General features: G+C 55.4%; 5 protein-coding genes across 5 annotated transcripts; 2 read left to right on the forward strand and 3 right to left on the reverse strand.

Moving 5' to 3' along the window:
- Positions 1-22: 22 nt before the first annotated feature.
- HMPREF1541_06403 (uncharacterized protein) lies at positions 23-1,468 on the forward strand (the record flags this gene model as incomplete). The annotated part of the gene is made up of 1 exon (XM_008720735.1): positions 23-1,468. The coding sequence occupies one exon, from the start codon at positions 23-25 to the stop codon at positions 1,466-1,468; it is 1,446 nt and encodes a 481-aa protein (XP_008718957.1).
- Positions 1,469-2,092: 624 nt separating this feature from the next.
- Positions 2,093-3,032, reverse strand: HMPREF1541_06404 (uncharacterized protein; the record flags this gene model as incomplete). The annotated part of the gene is made up of 2 exons (XM_008720736.1): positions 2,093-2,811; positions 2,867-3,032. The coding sequence occupies 2 exons, from the start codon at positions 3,030-3,032 to the stop codon at positions 2,093-2,095; spliced, it is 885 nt and encodes a 294-aa protein (XP_008718958.1).
- Positions 3,033-3,529: 497 nt separating this feature from the next.
- Positions 3,530-4,539, reverse strand: HMPREF1541_06405 (uncharacterized protein; the record flags this gene model as incomplete). The annotated part of the gene is made up of 2 exons (XM_008720737.1): positions 3,530-4,354; positions 4,420-4,539. The coding sequence occupies 2 exons, from the start codon at positions 4,537-4,539 to the stop codon at positions 3,530-3,532; spliced, it is 945 nt and encodes a 314-aa protein (XP_008718959.1).
- A 2,402-nt stretch (positions 4,540-6,941) lies between these two features.
- Positions 6,942-8,735, forward strand: HMPREF1541_06406 (uncharacterized protein; the record flags this gene model as incomplete). Its single annotated transcript, XM_008720738.1, has 1 exon — positions 6,942-8,735. One exon carries the CDS (start codon positions 6,942-6,944, stop codon positions 8,733-8,735), a length of 1,794 nt encoding a protein of 597 aa, XP_008718960.1.
- Positions 8,736-14,902: 6,167 nt separating this feature from the next.
- On the reverse strand, positions 14,903-16,132 carry HMPREF1541_06407 (uncharacterized protein; the record flags this gene model as incomplete). Its single annotated transcript, XM_008720739.1, has 2 exons — positions 14,903-15,857; positions 15,942-16,132. The coding sequence occupies 2 exons, from the start codon at positions 16,130-16,132 to the stop codon at positions 14,903-14,905; spliced, it is 1,146 nt and encodes a 381-aa protein (XP_008718961.1).
- Positions 16,133-16,858: the final 726 nt, after the last annotated feature.

Raw genomic sequence — 16,858 nt, forward strand, 5'->3', positions numbered from 1 at the left:
GTTGTCATGCCAGCCACGACGTATGAACAATCTGCATCTTGGGCATCGCCTTGGTGCGGTCTCTACCTTCCCTGTACAGCGAGCTTACAAGGAACAGACACTGTCCTCGCTCCGGCACGATGAGCAGGTCACCTTCTCGCTGGCGCGCCTAGCCGGCGATATCCCGCCATCGGCGAACGTCGCGCATCCCAACGGCGTCAATTGCCTCGCCGTACGCTCTGATGTCCTGGTAACAGGTGGTGCCGACGCTTGTATCCGTCTCTGGGACCTCTCCTCCCCCAATTCGACCCCTAGCACTGCCACCTATCACCCACGAGCGACACTTTCTCGTTCTCCCACAGGCCATACCAATGCCCTCACGTCAATCAGCATCTATCCATTCGATCCTGTCCCCAGTACTCTGGTCAGCACCTCCTACGACACTAATCTGCTCCTGACCTCCATCACCCCCACTTCACTCGTCCCAGCACACACCTTTCCGCTTCAGTACGCCGTTCATACGCACGCGATATCACCTATTCCAACTCACAGCCCTCTGATTGCAGCCGGTACCGCTTCCCCTGCAATTCGCCTCCTCGATCTCCGTTCCGGTCTCGCGACCCACTCGCTTCCCGGTCACAACGGCGCGATATACGCGCTTGCGTGGTCGCCAAAACATTCCCATGTACTTGCGTCAGGGGCCAATGACGGTCGAGTTCTACTCTTCGACGTCCGGCGCGCTAATGCGGCATTCGCAAGCCTGGATCTCGACGATGCTATAGGTGTCTCTGCCATAGAGAAGAACCGCCTAGGTGGAAAGACCGGCCAACTGCTGAATTACTCGTCGCAGGCGCACACTGGGCCAGTGACAAGTGTGCAATGGACGAGCTATCCACACGAGAAGCTTGTGACGACGGGGCACGATCAACGAATCAGGGTCTGGGACTCTGGGAATGGGAGGAACGAATTGGTACATTTCGGGCCGCGGCTCAAGAACACCAGGCTCGGACCGTTCGGACCGCTGCTTGCGCCGGCAGGGTACGCAAGGAAAGCGACGCAAGAGGTCTTGCTGTGGGCGAACGATGATGCGAGAGGAGAAGTTGGCGTGTTTGGCTTGCGCGAGGGTGATGCTAGGGGGACGATGGCCGTGCGAGGGGTGCACAAGGGCCGCGTTGCAAAAGAGAGGGAGGTAGACAGCTTGCGCGGCCGGGGCAGGATTAACGCAATGGTTTGGCGCGAGGACGACGGGGAGGGAGGCGGAGGTAGGGATGGATTGGAGATGATCAGCGCCCATGGCGATGGGACAGTGGGTGTATGGCGTATTCCGGAAGGCGACGCCGGCGAGAGTGCCGGTGACGAAGTTGAAGGTGATGGAGACCAAAAGAATGCAGGGTCTTGGAGCGCAGGTGAAAACAAGAAGCGTAAGAGGCAGGATTTCAGCGCGCTGGTCGAGGGTTTGACAAAGATCAAGAGAGTCGATGCGCCTTGAGACTACGTCCATTCTGCAACCAAAACCCGAGCACTCAGCCCTTGTATCATCGAGATATCGGAAGCGGTCCTGGGCCGCCATCTAGCACCTAGCGGCTCGCTGATGAGGGTTGCCTGCACGGCGATCATGGCATTGAACCTGGCCCGCCGCTGTGTGCTTTGAGAGGGGAAGACTGGGACACCGGTCCGTTGCACTCCGTGGTCAGCCTGACTACAAACCCTGCCTTGGCCGGGACACATGGGGCGCAAACAAATGGAACTGCTGCCGTGTACGTGGCCAGGCGAGCAACTGGTTGCGCGGGAAATGTGACGCGATCCGGAGCCTTTCTCACATAGTGGACGTTAACAGCCACATCAACAGTCGAAGGCGCGGTCGAGCTGGAGCGAGACTTTGGAGCACTTGGATTCAATACTCATCTTCAGCATGTGCAGACAATGACATACTCGGCTGGATGTTCTAAATTATTAGGGTGTATCAATACTCTAGGTCTGTTCGGGCTCCTGTTTTGAGACAGCCAGCCGTCTCCTCTATGGTGTGTCGTAATGGCATAACTTTATGAGACGCCGGAGCCTCTGCTGGAGCTTGCAAACCGGAATCCAGCGTGTCCCAGGGTTTTTATGTGTCTCAAGCCATCCACATCCCGGCCCCGACAACCGCCAGCGCCAACCCCACATACGGCGCCGCCACATTCACGTTGCCGCCGGAGTCACTCTCCGTCGGTGGGTTCACATCACCAGTGGTGCTTTGACTAGGTGTCGTGGTACCGCTCATCGTCGCCGTAGGTGAGTCCTCGGACGCCGTCGCGCTCGCGGCCGCCTCGCTGTCGGTCGTGCTGGCGACGGTGGTCGGGCTCTCCGTAGGCGCCACACCGACGGTGCCGGTCGCGGACTCTGCAGAGGCGGTCTCGGCCTCGGTGCCGTTCAGCACGCGTAGATAGTTCGCGGCGACGGGGTCGGCTAGGCCGGCGGCGGAGGCGAAGGCCGTGAGGTTGAAGCCGATACGCGCGGCGCTGTCGGCGGGCGGGTTGATGTCGGCGTACGCTTCGGGAATGGTGAAGTTCGGAGGCTGGGGATATAACAAGAACGTGTAGCGATGGGGGCCGCTGCCGCCGGGTGGTGTGGGCGGAATGTAGTCGGCTCCTTCGATTGAGGGGGTGTTGTCGTCGATCATGAGCAGAGTGAGCGTGTCGTTGTCCATTGAGCGGTGGAGATCCGGGCGGAACCAGTGCAGGAGCGTAAATGTAGAGCCATTGCGAGGTACGTCCTGATCGATCATGAAAACCATGTAGGTCTCATTGTCTGGGGCGCCGGAGGGCAGAGACACAGCGGGGGCTTCAAGTGTGTCTAAGGTATAAATGTTAGCTGGCACTGCGCGCGAATGCCTTCGGAATGTAGCTACCATTGCGTGGGACGAGAAGACCAGGTGTGACTTTAGTGTCAGAAGCCTGGTATGCGACTGGGAGGTTCTCTTGCACGACGACCTCGAATTGGGGTGCAGACTGTGCCTGCACAGTTGCTGCCAGCAGCGAAGTCAGGGACAAGAGGGCGATTTGCATATTAGACATTGCGACTAGTAGGTTTGATGTTACAGTGTAAATGTCCGGGCTGGTGGTGGTGGTATAGAGAGAAGTCTAGACAAAGTGGAATCCGCCCTGATCATGGTTCTTGTAGCAGAGCGACGTGTTCGATGGCTGAGACCTAACGTGTCCCACCACGGCCCAAGACGTGTGATGTTCCGATCGTTGCCGTTGTGAGGAGTGTATGACGATGTTGTTGCGCCCTATACTTGGCGGAGGCTTGGCCGAGTGATAACCCCGCGCAGGCACTCGACGTTACGGTAGCAGCTCGTCGTTATTGGCTGGTGTTCTCGCTACGAAGTCTCGATGGGAATCGTCCGTATCTGCGGCACACGTGCAGCGGCGAAATCGCAATGTCCGACTGTTGCAAAGAGCCGTTTCATTGGATTGCCTGAGGGTTAGATCTGTCGTGGCAAGTAGCACCAGATCCCTGCTGTACGTTCTTCGCTTGCGTTGCTCGGCGTCTTGACAATCGAGGCGTAAACCTAATGATTGATCGCAACCACAACATGTATCCAGCCATCGGCGTAGCAAGCCCATTTGGTGAGGTCTTCCAGGTTGGCGGTAAGCGCTATGGGAGCGCCGTGGAGAATAGGCCGGGCAAGGATAGGAGTGCGTCGGGAAGGGAACAGATCTGGGATGAGATTATGCAAGGCTGTTCCAAGCGTTTGCGGTTGACCGGTCGAAGCAGCTCGAGCCTGTGCGGCCGTGGCGCCAGGCTGGAGGGGAAGGGTAGGAGACACCTGAGCTTGCAGAACTCTCATCTGTGCAGCACTCTCACTCTCCTCAGGCGGCATAGGCAGGTAGATACGCAAGGGCACGTTGCGAAGCTGACCCGCCGAAGGCAGCAATGACTGGTGGATTTTGGCGAAGACTGTTAGATCATTGTCTTGGGTCGAGGCCCACAGCGCCTTACTGTCGGCCGCAGATAGGCTCATGATTGGCTTGGCCGTACCGGAGCGCAAGAAGTCAGCTTCTTTGACGGCATTGATGAAGAAGTCATGCATTCTGACAGGGTCAGGATTGATCAGATTGACATGGGCGCTGGCAGAGTCGGGCGTGTAATGGAGGGTAAGCCTGAAGGGGATGCTATCGGCGATCGGCTGATCAGCGGTTGAGTCGCCAACCGATAAAACATGGAGATCGTAGAGCAATCCCAGGGGAAGGTGCCATTTGAGTGGCACTCCATCATACGTGAAATATCCAGCATCAGGAGTTAGTTCTTCTGGATCGACAATCAAAAGGGGTGAGAAGAAGGAGTGTAGCCGTGCCAGGAGTAAGGGAATGTACGAGATGCGCGGCCAAGCGATCTGACGAGACTTAGTGAATGTACTCCGTACCATCAGCGAGCAAGCGATGTTAGACCCTTACTTACCAGGTACGGATCGGCTTGATCGTAAGTACGGCATTCCGAAGGGGCAAGTCTAACCTCGAGCGGTAGTCGTGCATCCCAAACGTGCTGCTGGATGGCTGCTAGCGGCTGCAGTTGAGCCATCGGAGTGCGGGAGCCGTAGCACGATGTGATGATAACAACAACGATGAGGTGGTGACGCTGTGACGAGATGAGATGCCTAGGTTTCTTTTGGCGACGGTGCGAGATTAGACTCGGCGCAACACTTTAACACCAACGACCTGTACGGAGTACCGAGGCGCCGAGTGAGCAAGACAAGCGAACCAGAGACCGTCGATGGGCGGGATTGACGAGCAGACTCTCCAGGTCTATCTCAACACTTACCCAAGTTGTCGAGATTGGCGCCGTTCTGTACTATTCTTGGCAAGTTTGCCGGCGCCAACAGACGATCACTCAGGCATCTTCCGGGGGCATCAATCGAGAAGTCGACTCAGTTGAGCGCATATTCATACACAGCAAATCGGAGCACGAGGCTGTCGAGACGGAAGGGGCACTCCCCGAATTCTGGTGTGCAATGCAACTCGTCAGCTTCTGCGGGACACGCGCCGATTCGCAGGGAGAGGCCGTCCAGGGTGAAGAGACTGCTTGGGGTACCCCCACATGCCAGAGGGAAGATGACAGGTCGCAAAGGTCTAGCTCCTTGCTTAGCTACTATGGAAGAGGAAGGGGATGCCCTGTGGTACATGGTCTGATTGCCTAGGGGGTCCGGCCTTCACACAGGCGAGTGCCCTGCAGGGCCGAAAGGGCTAGTGTGCGCTGTATGCAGGCAATAATCAACCGGGAAGGCTAGCTGTCAGAGCCGTGCTTAGAGCTAAAGCAGAATAGGTTTGAGGCAGCCGACGACTCGCCGCTGACCAGGGTAAATCTCCTAAATGATGCAGGCGAGCTCGAGCCGCGAACTGCACAGCAGCCATGGCATTTTCTTTTTGATTCAGGTGCTGCAGGTCCCGTCCAATTTTGCAGCGCTCAACTTGCTTGATTAGGCGGCCTCAACAGGCGTCACGGGCTCCGGAAGACAGTTGCCGGCGTCAAAAATGGAGTCGGTCCCTCAGGTTCCTCAACACTGTGTACTGTGTACGTAAGCCCCTGGGATCTGGGTTTGATGTCTGGTCGTCTCATGTTGGCGTCTGCCGACTGAATCCTGGTGCCGGGTGTTCTGGTGCTGCTCAGAGCCCGTCTCGGTTGCTTGAAGCACTTTGACCGTTGACAGTCTGACGAAAACCCCCCCTGCGGCATCAATTCGCCATACTCCGCGTCGGCCCCTCCCCTTCTGACTTTGGATGGCAGCGCCGGGATGGGCGCCCGCGTGGGCCGCCCGACTCATGCCGCATCCACATGGATAAGTGTGGGTGCTCATCCGCTGCGTTAGTTCGAGCCTGGGGGCTGCGATAGGCACGGCTAAGCCCGCCCGTGTTGAGCGCCAGCTTAGCTAGCTGGAGACAGCTCTCGGGCTTGCCGTCATGCTCCCCCTTCCTCCTTGCGATGAACGACCTCCGTCCAATCAACACGTCGACTTTCCCTGCTCTGGTTTCGTAAAAGTGCTGGTTGAGTTCACCAAAACAATTGGACACATGGCCCTACCAACTTTGGGTCGATCGTCCGTATCCTCGAATCGTCCACGAACCTGCGCATTCGCTTCTTGACTCGATTCGAGACAAGCCCTCCTTCATCTCCATGTCCGACATGTTCTATTCCACGATCCTGCCTCTTGCTAGCTCCGTCTACCCTGGCTCTAGTCTGCTGCACGAACTGGCCAACTTCTGCAGGAGGACATAATTGTCTTCCCCAGCTTTTCCCTCCGTTCTCAATCATTTTCAGCTCTCGCCCGTAGCCATCGTGCTCAATCTTTCCGTCCCTCTGACAATCCCCCCTTCTCGCCACTGCCCTTATCATCAGATAGCATTGCTGTCATAATAGGCAATTTGACACTGGGCTTGCACGCCCGAACATTTATCCCCCCCGTGGATCTGCTGGGACCTTCCGCCACGAATCGGGGAGCATCCTTCGATCTGACACCGTCACACTGCAACTATCAGGCCATCCAACATACCGCTGTCGGTCCTTTGGTGTCCACCATCCATTGATCCTGCTGTACACGGCTCTCCATGCATATTTGATAGTCCTTCTTTCGCATCCCTGGGTTCCTCGTCGCTAGGCGATGAATGCGCGACCCGCTAGACTCGGTGTCCAAAGGCTAAAAGCTGCCGCCACTTCACAGGCACGAGCCACGCTTCCGTTTCTACACATTGTCCTCACATTCTACCGGTGCCGTCTCACGTCCAAGGCTCCTTCCTGGTCAGCTCCTCATTCTGCAGCTCACTCTCAAACGCTGGCACCCTGTCAACTTTAACCGGCCCACTGCGCTAGCCAACTGTATCAATGCTCCCGCTGCCCCGACCTAGCATCTGAACAACTCCCGGCACAGCTATTGTCATCTTATATACAGCGGGTTCTCATGTCGGCCACTTGCATCACCGCGACCGAAGATGATCAACTGGAACAAGTTCAAGGACCCTCATTCAGCTGAATCTGCATGCCTTAGCGATACGGTCTACCCGCTCAGTCAGAGTATCGTAGCTAAGGTCGAGCCCGTGGACCATACTGGTATCCTTATGAGCAGTGATATGCTTCTGAATGCCGATGACAGGCGCTTCGCTCTTGCCCAGTCATCTCCCTCCAGACGAGTATACGATTTCCGCACCAACAAGGTCAACGCTATAGACGGAGCGATTGTCTGTCTCAGCAACTACATTGACCGGCGGGAAGCATCCTACAATCTTCCTGCACCGCCGTTGCGATATCCTGAAAGCATCAGGCAAGATCTTGCGGGCATGCCAGCCCTTCCACTGGACCAAGATCAGATTTCTGAGTGCTGTCTCTCACCCTCACCACCACCGGTCCAGCTCATAAATCACGGATACATCCAAAGGAGCTCCGACCAAAGCACAGCGCATCCTACCAGTATCACCTCTGTCGCCTCATCAAAAGCGTCCTCAACCAACTTCTCCTTCGCATCAACCTCTTATAAGGCCTCCACAGCTCCTACCAATATCTCTCATGGTCTCTCCATAGCCGACCTCATCCATCCACCCCTGGTCATCCCTCCCCCGTCAACGAGACTGTCATCGCCTATGACACCCGACCCGGAAGTGGACTACGATACGCACAACCACCATCTACCAAATCAAGCCTTCCTGCAAGCCACCCTCGCTTCTATTCGTTCCAGCCGCGGGATCAGCGAAAGCCGCTACTCCCTAAATACCCGGCGACCCCGAATCTCAAGCCCGCCTCTTGGCTGCGCCAGGGGACGAAGTCTGAAGATGGTGCGGATGCGGCGGTCCAGTCGGACGAGGAGATCAAAGCAGGCCGCGGCCCATTGTCTTGGTGACTCAACGACCGCCTCTTCCACCTTAGAAGGGCAATCATTTAATTCTAGCCAGCCTCGAATCCAAGATCACGAAACCCTACCACCTTCCGTTGAGCCCGACGCGTCGGTTTCGCATCCAGCACACCACCAAGGTGCGGCTTCCACATTACCTTCGCCGCTTGAGGCACAGGTGGTCCCATCGAAACCAATGCATGCTACCCCGACATCGCTTGATCGATGGTGGCACGCTGAACGTCTTCGCCACAGCTGTGACGAGTACGCCGATCAAGGGATCTCATCTTCTCCTCCTGAAGTCCTACCAGCTACACTTAGCGGTCTACAACGGTCAGTTGTACCAGGCCTCGACTTCTCCCGCGAAGGAACGTACGACAATGGACACCATCCATTAGCGGAGCCTGAGGGCGCAATAGAAGCTGATGACGACGTTGCCAGCCAGGGCTACTCAACAGGACCCGAACACGGACTTTACGCGTATACGCGCGACTGGCCCAATCTGCGCTTCACCTCGCCTCGCGCCAAGAGCTATGGGTACATTGCAGGGGACGTGCCAGGTGCAAGAGAAAGCAAGATACGCACGCGCGGCCGAGTGCGGGAGCGTACGCGTGGACGCTCAAAAGAAGCAAAGGGCGGTCAAGAAGAGGACAGGCCGAGAGTGGTCAGTGGGGTGAAGCGGCAGAGGGATGACAGCTCGGGCGGACGAGAAGCGGAAGGCTGTGCGAGCAAGGCGAAGCACAGAGCAAGAGAACGCCAAGAAACGGTGCAGGGCAGGAGGGACTCTACACAACGACTACAGTTACCGGCGGGCATAGATGACGAAGCTCTCAACGAAGACGACTTGAGAGACATCCGCGAGGCGCAAATGTTGGCAGAGAGGTGGTGGAAGGATACCTGATGAAATCTACCGCTCCCAACCAAACAACTGCCGCGGCCTGGTACAGGCCGCCATATCTCGTGTGACTTCCTTCGGTCGTCCTCTGCGCCTGTTCGGCCGAAGCACATTCCTGGAATCAAGGGACGATTTCAGGCTGGATGAAACAGGGTACTCGCCGTCTTTCCCTGGTTGAGTAAGATACTCCGCACCCATCGTCTACAGAGCCCATCCGGAGATTTTCGCAGCCTACTCTTCACACAGTTTACGCCATACTGGACAGAGCAACAGCGACCGAAAGCTTCAGCCGTGATCGCGCGGAGATTTACAGTCCGTCGCGGCACCGATCGTGAGCTCCAGCACGAGTCGTGATTGCCCTCCCCCCCCCGTCGAAGAGCGGAGTGATCGTCAGAGCAAGTGGCTCTTTACCTTTTGCTCTTATGCTCGAGATCCAATCTTGGCACGCTAGAGTCCTCGGCCCCAGCTTATGGTGATACACATCCGCGTGGACCCGGCTTTGATCGTTTCCAGAAGGATACTGCGCCTGTCAATGGGGACTTGCTCGTGGCTGTGATGCTGGGCAAGTTTCTCCGAAGACGGACTTAAAACGAAAAGTCATGTTACGCAGACTGACAGACCGACGAGCACCCCTTTTTCCCTTTCGCTCTCACTTCGGCATTCGCGTTCGGCCACTCTCAACTCCATCGACGACATAGTCTGCTGCGCCCGTCGGGGTAGACAGGTATCAGGACCAGGAGGAAGCTGTGGCACCAGGGGGAAAACGGGGGCGAGCGCTTCGCGCCTTCGCTCCTCTCGGTCTTCTCTAAGATTCGATTTGTACATGGACCCACAGAACCGTACATAACTTTTATATATACTTCTACTGAGTTAAGAGGAAGAGAGGCCTTTTTGTCCCTTCTTTTTTGGGAACATTGGGCCCAGCTAGCTTCTACCTTTAGCTGGGAAATAGCTACCCACCTCCCTTAAGGCTTAGATAGCCGGCGCGAGACGGAGACAATGTGTATATACTCTACTGTGTGCGCAACTAGCTTCAACGACGTCTGCACTGGTACCTGTTCTCGTGCTACCTACAAACTACTCTGGCACTCCTGGTGTCCGATGAGCGGGAAGGTCTTTTTGACTTACCTCGTTCGTCCCACGGTGTTCTAGTGAAGGCCTGCTTTTGGAAAGGCCAAGGACTCTTACATTTGATAGAGAGGCTTCCAGAGCTGCGCTACTCCGTACCAGGTGCTCAGACTCCAGACCTAACTTCACGGGTGCGTGCTCCTCCACCGCCAGCCACAAGTCAGGCGGTGCTCCACCAATTTGTGCATACACGAAAGGACTGGGCGGCAGATGCAACCCGCCGCTTCGCCTCGCCTCGCCTCACATCGGCCGTCGGAGGTCACGTCGCGTGTCGGTGTTTACGAGGAGCCATAGGTCCGCGGTGAGCGCACTGCTTATGGGGCTGACAAAACCTGCTATCTTGAACGACGGGGACCGAATAGTGGAGGGCGGAGGGCGGCGCCTCGACCGACCGGTAACACCGGGATCTTGCTTGACATCCGCGGCCATGACTGATTGACGGCTTACCTGCTGCAGCTTGTGGGTGTCGAGCGAGCTTGCATCTGGATGGCTGGGGCGGATGGTGCGGATGAGGACAATGCTTAAGGAGGTGATGCTTTGGCCCGACTTCCACCTGCAGTAGTTGCCTTCCTAGTTTCAGCGAAGAGGAGTCAGCGACAACTTCAGCAGAGGCAGTAAGAAGTTGCCATTAACACCGGAAACTCGCCGTTCGTCCCGTAGGTTCAAAGGGGAAACATGAACTCCTAGACAACGGAGAAAAAAACGGCGTAGACAAGGAACCACTACGCTCGTCAGTCGGGCTAGCCTCGCTGCTGAGATCGTAAACTGGACGCTGGACGCGGAGAAATTCATGCACTTCGTAGCCATACCTCCCAGAGATGTATGATGCTAGCTGTCAAGCCTACCGGGGAGTTGCAACAGGCAGCCGTGCCGCCGATCAAGTGAACGCTTGAGACTTTCCCCTTCCTTGCATCGATAAGGTGGAGTCGAATTACAGATACAACAAGAAGAGAGTTGAATGCCTGCGGGACGCTGTTTCAGAATCCAAGGACCGCAGCTCTTGTCCGAGTAGGAACTGAATCGCGGCTGTGAGGAGAAGAGTTATGCTTGGTATCGCTCTGCATAAAGCTTCTTATTGGCACACAGAAGGAACAAGACTCGCTCAGATCTTATGGTCTTCTGGCGATCGTGTGAAGAAGCCAAAAAGGCCCAAGGTGATCGCCTTCTTCGCCCCGAGCCCATCAAACCTCCGAGGCGATGCGGAATTGCAAGCTCCGGAAGTCATGGCCTTGGAATGTCGCTTGTAGTCCTGTACTCCATAATGGTAGGTAGGTCGCAGAAAACGGAGCGGCGCGTTCGGGGGCATACATCGTGGCTAGGGTAACCCCAGTTAAAGCCGGGAAGTGTCTTGGACCTAACCACCCTTATCTCAAGCGCAACGACACTTGCCCGGTCAGATAACGGGCCTCTTCTATGAGCTTGACAGTGGTATGATGGAAATGATGCTACCACGAGGGTCTGCAGGAAAGTGAGGGCCCACGAGGTCATCGCTACGCCACCATACCTCGTACCTGACCAGTGATCATTGTGGCCAAAATTTGACGCTCCATACGAGAATTGCGAACGAGCGCCATTGTCGAAAAGCATGACTCGCACGAGCACTCCTCGCATTAAGATTGGGTCTCTGAAACATCGGCAGTTCTACTCCGCACAAAGGCTTCGACAACTTTGGCCCCAGCGGGCATCCCCTGACACACAGAGTTGATGGTTGGTCGCTAGGAAAGTGTCCCAAGTTTCCGGCTACACGGCCGTTCGCCTAGATGTTGGAAATTCCTCTCTATTCGCTTAAGCAGAACCAGCGCTGGAAACTGTAGAAGCGGCACTATCCGGCATGGTATGCAAGGCATCAGAGTCGAGGGAAGCACGATCGACAGGTAACACCACTACCTGCTTAGTCATGGAACTCCGGGTCCTCTCGTTCACCGGAATAACCTGGTCCGTATGTGGATGTAGATGCAAGGAAATATGTAGACGTCGGAGGATCCGCTTGTACCGCCTGAAGTACGGAGTATGGAGTGCACTTCGCTCCTCTTGGTTGAAGGATCGAGGCTTGTCCACGGCGGGAGCAGGAATACGGAGTCGTCTGACTATGCCATACGAGTCGCTGTGCCAGTTTTGACAATGTAAAAGCCACATCAGATGCACCAAGGTGTCAGATACATGCTCGACAAGGTTCCCAGCTCGCAGATGATGAGATGCGACTCACAACTTGATCTGTATCGCGGAGGAGACTCGGCATATTGAGTACCTCCCTAACTCGGTCCAAGGTGCGAGCAAGGTGCGGGGCTCGATGCAGGGACTCAGCCAGAGCTGCCAACAATATCAAGTAATTAAGTAAGGCAGACAGCCCTGGCCCAAGTGTTTGATGAGGTGCAATTCTGGGCCAGTCAACTTCAAGCAGCTGCTCAGGTTGCCTCGGCGTTCCGGGAATGGCAAAGCTGTGGAATAGTACTTTTGGAAATATTGCCGAGCACGAAGCCGCTGGCCAGTAGCCATGTCGGAAATGTCACGGAATCAACATCCGCCATTCCGATCAACAACGACCTCCCTGGTTCAAAGCACCTTGAAACCCATGCAGGTCCACAAATCGAACATTCCACGCACGGGACCTTACTTGAAGTCTTCGATGGGACCTCCTTCGGGTTTAGTGGGTATGCATATCAGTCTGAAACGACCGGGCCTGTGAATGACAGCGGCCCGGACATTCCTCTCACAGATGGTGCTGATCGTCTCGAGACTCGCATCTGTAGAGGTAGCAATAGTAACGCATTTGTCATAAAAAAGGGTAGACTTGGTCTTAACTGATTTACCCCAACACTGTGGGTTTATTCCGGTCTCGACATGCCTGATGCCTTTGAGGAATGCGTTGTGAGAGCGAAGAGTGGCAGACCCCTTGCAGAAGTAAGTAACTCAACCTCGTCAATACTGCCGCGCGGATGCCTCTTTCGCCGTGCTCCTTCTGAGCTTGCGCCTTGCCCAGGTTGTTGGCCTAGCACAGCCAGGTTTGATCCGGCTGGGCGCTTCTCGATAGGTGATCCCGGTGTCGAGAAGTCATGGTCAGCGCTACGGAGGCAGGGCGCCATCGGTCGTCGATTCACCAGCGTCCAGCAGGTCCTGGGTTTGGCATCAGTTTCCGCATCAAGCGGCTCGTGATGACAACGTTGGCCCTAAATCTCACTGTGTCTTATCTTGCAAGGGCCGGGTACGACGGCCAGCTACGGTATGCCATGCCAACAGCATTCCCGTGGGCTGGGGTGCGCTTGCCCAATACAGGCGCTGTTGCTATTGCTTATGTGGGCATGAGACGGCTGTCAGAGATGCAACACATTGACATATACTAGTGCTCGTTCACATTCGGTAGCAAGTCGCGCTGAGATGGATACCGGGAGTGAATTCATCCATCTCCCTGCGGGCGATCTTTGCACCAGGTAATGCGGAACAGGAGATGACGCAGAGTGCCGGCTGTTGATCATGTCCGGCTAATATTGGCGTTAGTCGACAATCAGTGGCGTTTCTACCGCGATCTGATGCCAAACTTAGCGCCTCGCCAAGTCTTACGCCACTCGGCGTAGTTCGCGATTTCTCGGACCCAACGCTCTCATCTTGAACGCTAGCTCGCTACGGAGTAGCTGTTAGGATGGGCGAAGAGGGTGTGCGACTCGCCTCCCAATTTGAGGCGCAACGTGCGCCGGGACGAGCGCAGGGTGGCCTGATCAACAATCGTGAGCTCCCCCTAACTTCCATTTTGCGGTATGAGATCTGATGAGATCTGGTATGGGCGTGCGAGAGGCACGTTTTGCATTGAAGATGAGCTACACTTCGAGACTTTGTTTCAGGTTCTATCGGCCCGCATACGTGTTCACGAATTTTTGGGTTTAGGTACAATTGGCAGTGCGTTTTTGGTCGTAGCTGCCCCTCGCGAGGCGCTAAGGCATCTGTGCCTGACGGTAAGTCGATCGTTGCGTCGAGTAAGAATGACTGGATGGCACGACTGCCAGGATACGGGTTCTTGGGAGACGGCAGAAGGTCGTTTCAAGGCGATTGAAAGTTTGGTGCAGCATCTGAGGTCTAAAGATCTTACTCGAACTGACCGAGTCTAGATCCCGATATTGGGCATTGGTGGTCGCACGTGGGATGAGACCCTGTCAGGCAGCGACGGGCATGGAGCTCTGAATGGTGGGATAGGAAGCTAGCATCGTTGGGTACTGTCCGGGGAAGGTTGGTTGCGCTCACCTTCAAGTGCCAGGACGTCCGCTCGCTCGCTCGCTCGTCTTCGATTGCCCGTGATGCTGCCCGACTGCTTGACAGGGACATTGATGATTTGCAAATGTATCGATTGCCGTCATCGTAATTGGTGAGTGCTGAGACCTAGAAGCCTAACATGGCTCGAATTGCGAGTATCTCTGTGCCTCGTAGCTTCCTGATCGCTTAGGTCCATGAGAGCGCGTCTGCCAGTACCAGAATAGTGCACTGTTGACGTAGAGAAGAATATGGTATTTGCTCGGGGTAATCTAGGCTGCGTCTCGAGATCCCAGCATAATCTATGGTCATTAGGGGTCATGGACACCTTCGTCACACTGGATTACATGTCGCCATGACACCAAGTGTTTCCAATATCTATCTTGCCGGAATCACCTGCCCAGTCGTAACTTCCTGGTGTCGGATACGCCTTGAACTACATCCTGTAGTAGATGATAGTCTCGCTCATCATCTTCGCTGATCTATCAATCCTCTTCATAAAATTCGATTACCAACACGTCCTGGGTCTGCCGTGCTGGACTGATATTAAGTCCAGGCATCTGTAAAAAGCGCCGAACAAGCACAAAGGAACTGTACATGATGAACAGTCGACGAAAGAAGTGGGCCCATGGCTTTTCGACTTTTGCAACTGGCTGTCCTAACCGCTGAACTGATCATGACCGAAGTAGCACACGAGAAAAAATGGCTCGAATTGCTGTGTGTCGTTGTAGAACACCTGGTCCCATCGCCGGGATGAGTGCTTGGGCTTTTGCGTGCAGCAGGGCATTATCCTGGCAGATGCACAATTACTGGAAGCGTGCTCTGGCTCGTCGTTCGAGTATTACTGATTCGGTCTGGGTGTAAAGGTTGTCGAGTTGCTCCATGGACTGCGAGTCCATGAGGATCTTTGCGACTTGGGTGCCCGCACTCACAAGCTGTAACATGTATCTATCGCCCCTGGGTACTCGCGACTGCTGGTCGCGGTTCACGCGCGCCGCGATCGAGTTCTCAAGCGTGGTGACGAATTGCTTGATCTGGTTTTCATATAGCACGCGGGCAGGAATGCGTCTCTTGGTGGCTAGTCTCTTCAGAAGGTAGGCCCACTCGGTCCATTCGCGGTCCGTAGGTGCTCTCACTCTGGGCTTGTCCCTCTCGAGAGGAATAGGGAACTGGTATTTGGCAATAAAATGGAACGCGCATTGAGAAAGAACGTCGTTGACATGCTGCATGATTTCGTCCTGCTCTTGAACATTGAGATTGACTGGCAGGCTTGGGAGCTCCTGTGATCGAGCTAGCTCCTGCTGAGGAAGGGGCAAGGGCAGAAGTTGCGACGGTCCATCAAATTCGTCCTGGTTGAACGGTCGCCTTCGGGTATGATAACGTGGGGCTGGTCTACTCATATCCGAACTTCGCCGATTGCTGTTTTCGATCTCGTATTCACCGTAGCTTCGATTCGTAGGTGAGTCAGAGCGATTGCCATAGCCTTCTTGGCTCTGCCGCCGTAAGGGATCTTCTGGATTTGAGCGGGCTAGAAGATCGTGTTGAGCGTAAACAGGTGGCTCATTCGAGTAGATACTGGATGTCGTCGACGTGAAGGACAACGGCCTTAGCCCCTCACCCGGCACGGACCGGGGAAGGCCACGAGTGGCACTATGGAGTTCCAGAGGCATTCGGGAGCGAAGGCGCTCTTGATGATCTGATGGCGACATGCGTCCGGTTGAAGAGAATGGATCGTATGGGGGGGCGGTGAAGTTTGAGAATCTGAAGAGGCCGGACGTCAGTCGCACAGCGCTTTAACGTACGGCGTTTCACGAAAGGAGTTAGCCGAGGGATTGGGCAGCATACCTGGGATACCCAACGAGAGATGGGCTCTCGGTAGTCGGGTGCTGTGCTTCCATGCCCACTGGTTGTTGCTCGTCGAGGGTGGGCATGGCGAACTTGAGGTCGGACAGATCCAGGGCAAGAGGAAGACCCAAGTCAAATGGCGTGGAATATTTGGACGATATACCGGTGACGGCGGAGGGCAGCATCAACATGGTGACAGCTACGGCTGACAATAGTGATGCCTAACTCCTTGTGCTCGTTTGACTTAAACAGAGGGAATTCGGAAGGCGAGAGGGGCCGACTGGGATATGTATAAAGCGGCGGATTAAAGGGCTGCCTTGCTGCCATAGACCGGGTCTTGTATGTCAATGTTCCAACAGGCAGCAGGACGAATCATGGGTCTTATTGCAGGGATACCCACGTGGGACGAGAAGGTCGCGGAGTCGGAGCATGACAGCCGTTGTTCTGGAAGAGGTGGTTTCATGAATGTGCCATATCCCCGGGAGTGGTGCTAGTTTCTTACCAGGCCCACCTACTACCAGGGGCTGAAACGATGGGTATGCCTGTGCCTTGGCAAATGCGGGTTCCTGCTTTGCACTTGGTTAAAAATGAGCCCGAATCTGGCATCCGGCTTCGGATGAAGGTCAATCAGCTTTGATCCATCGCGAAAGAGATGCATGGGGCGAGGACTGAGTCGCCTGACCCCATGTTTGATACTGCAGGTCGATGCCAGTCATGGCGGGCCGTGAAAATCCCGTCAAGCCTTTGTGTTACGCGGTCGATTAGCATGTCATTGGAGCCCGATGCTCGATATCAGAGCTCTCGAAAGGTACAGCGCAGCGAGCCTCAGTCACGAGGACCAAAGTGAGGCCCGTTGACAGCAGTGGCTGCCCAACGTAGCTCAGAAGCAAATTCGCGAAAGCTAGATCCGGTGGATG

The sequence above is a fragment of the Cyphellophora europaea genome (assembly GCF_000365145.1).
Source record: "Cyphellophora europaea CBS 101466 unplaced genomic scaffold supercont1.6, whole genome shotgun sequence".
NCBI classification, from domain to species: Eukaryota; Fungi; Ascomycota; class Eurotiomycetes; order Chaetothyriales; family Cyphellophoraceae; genus Cyphellophora; species Cyphellophora europaea.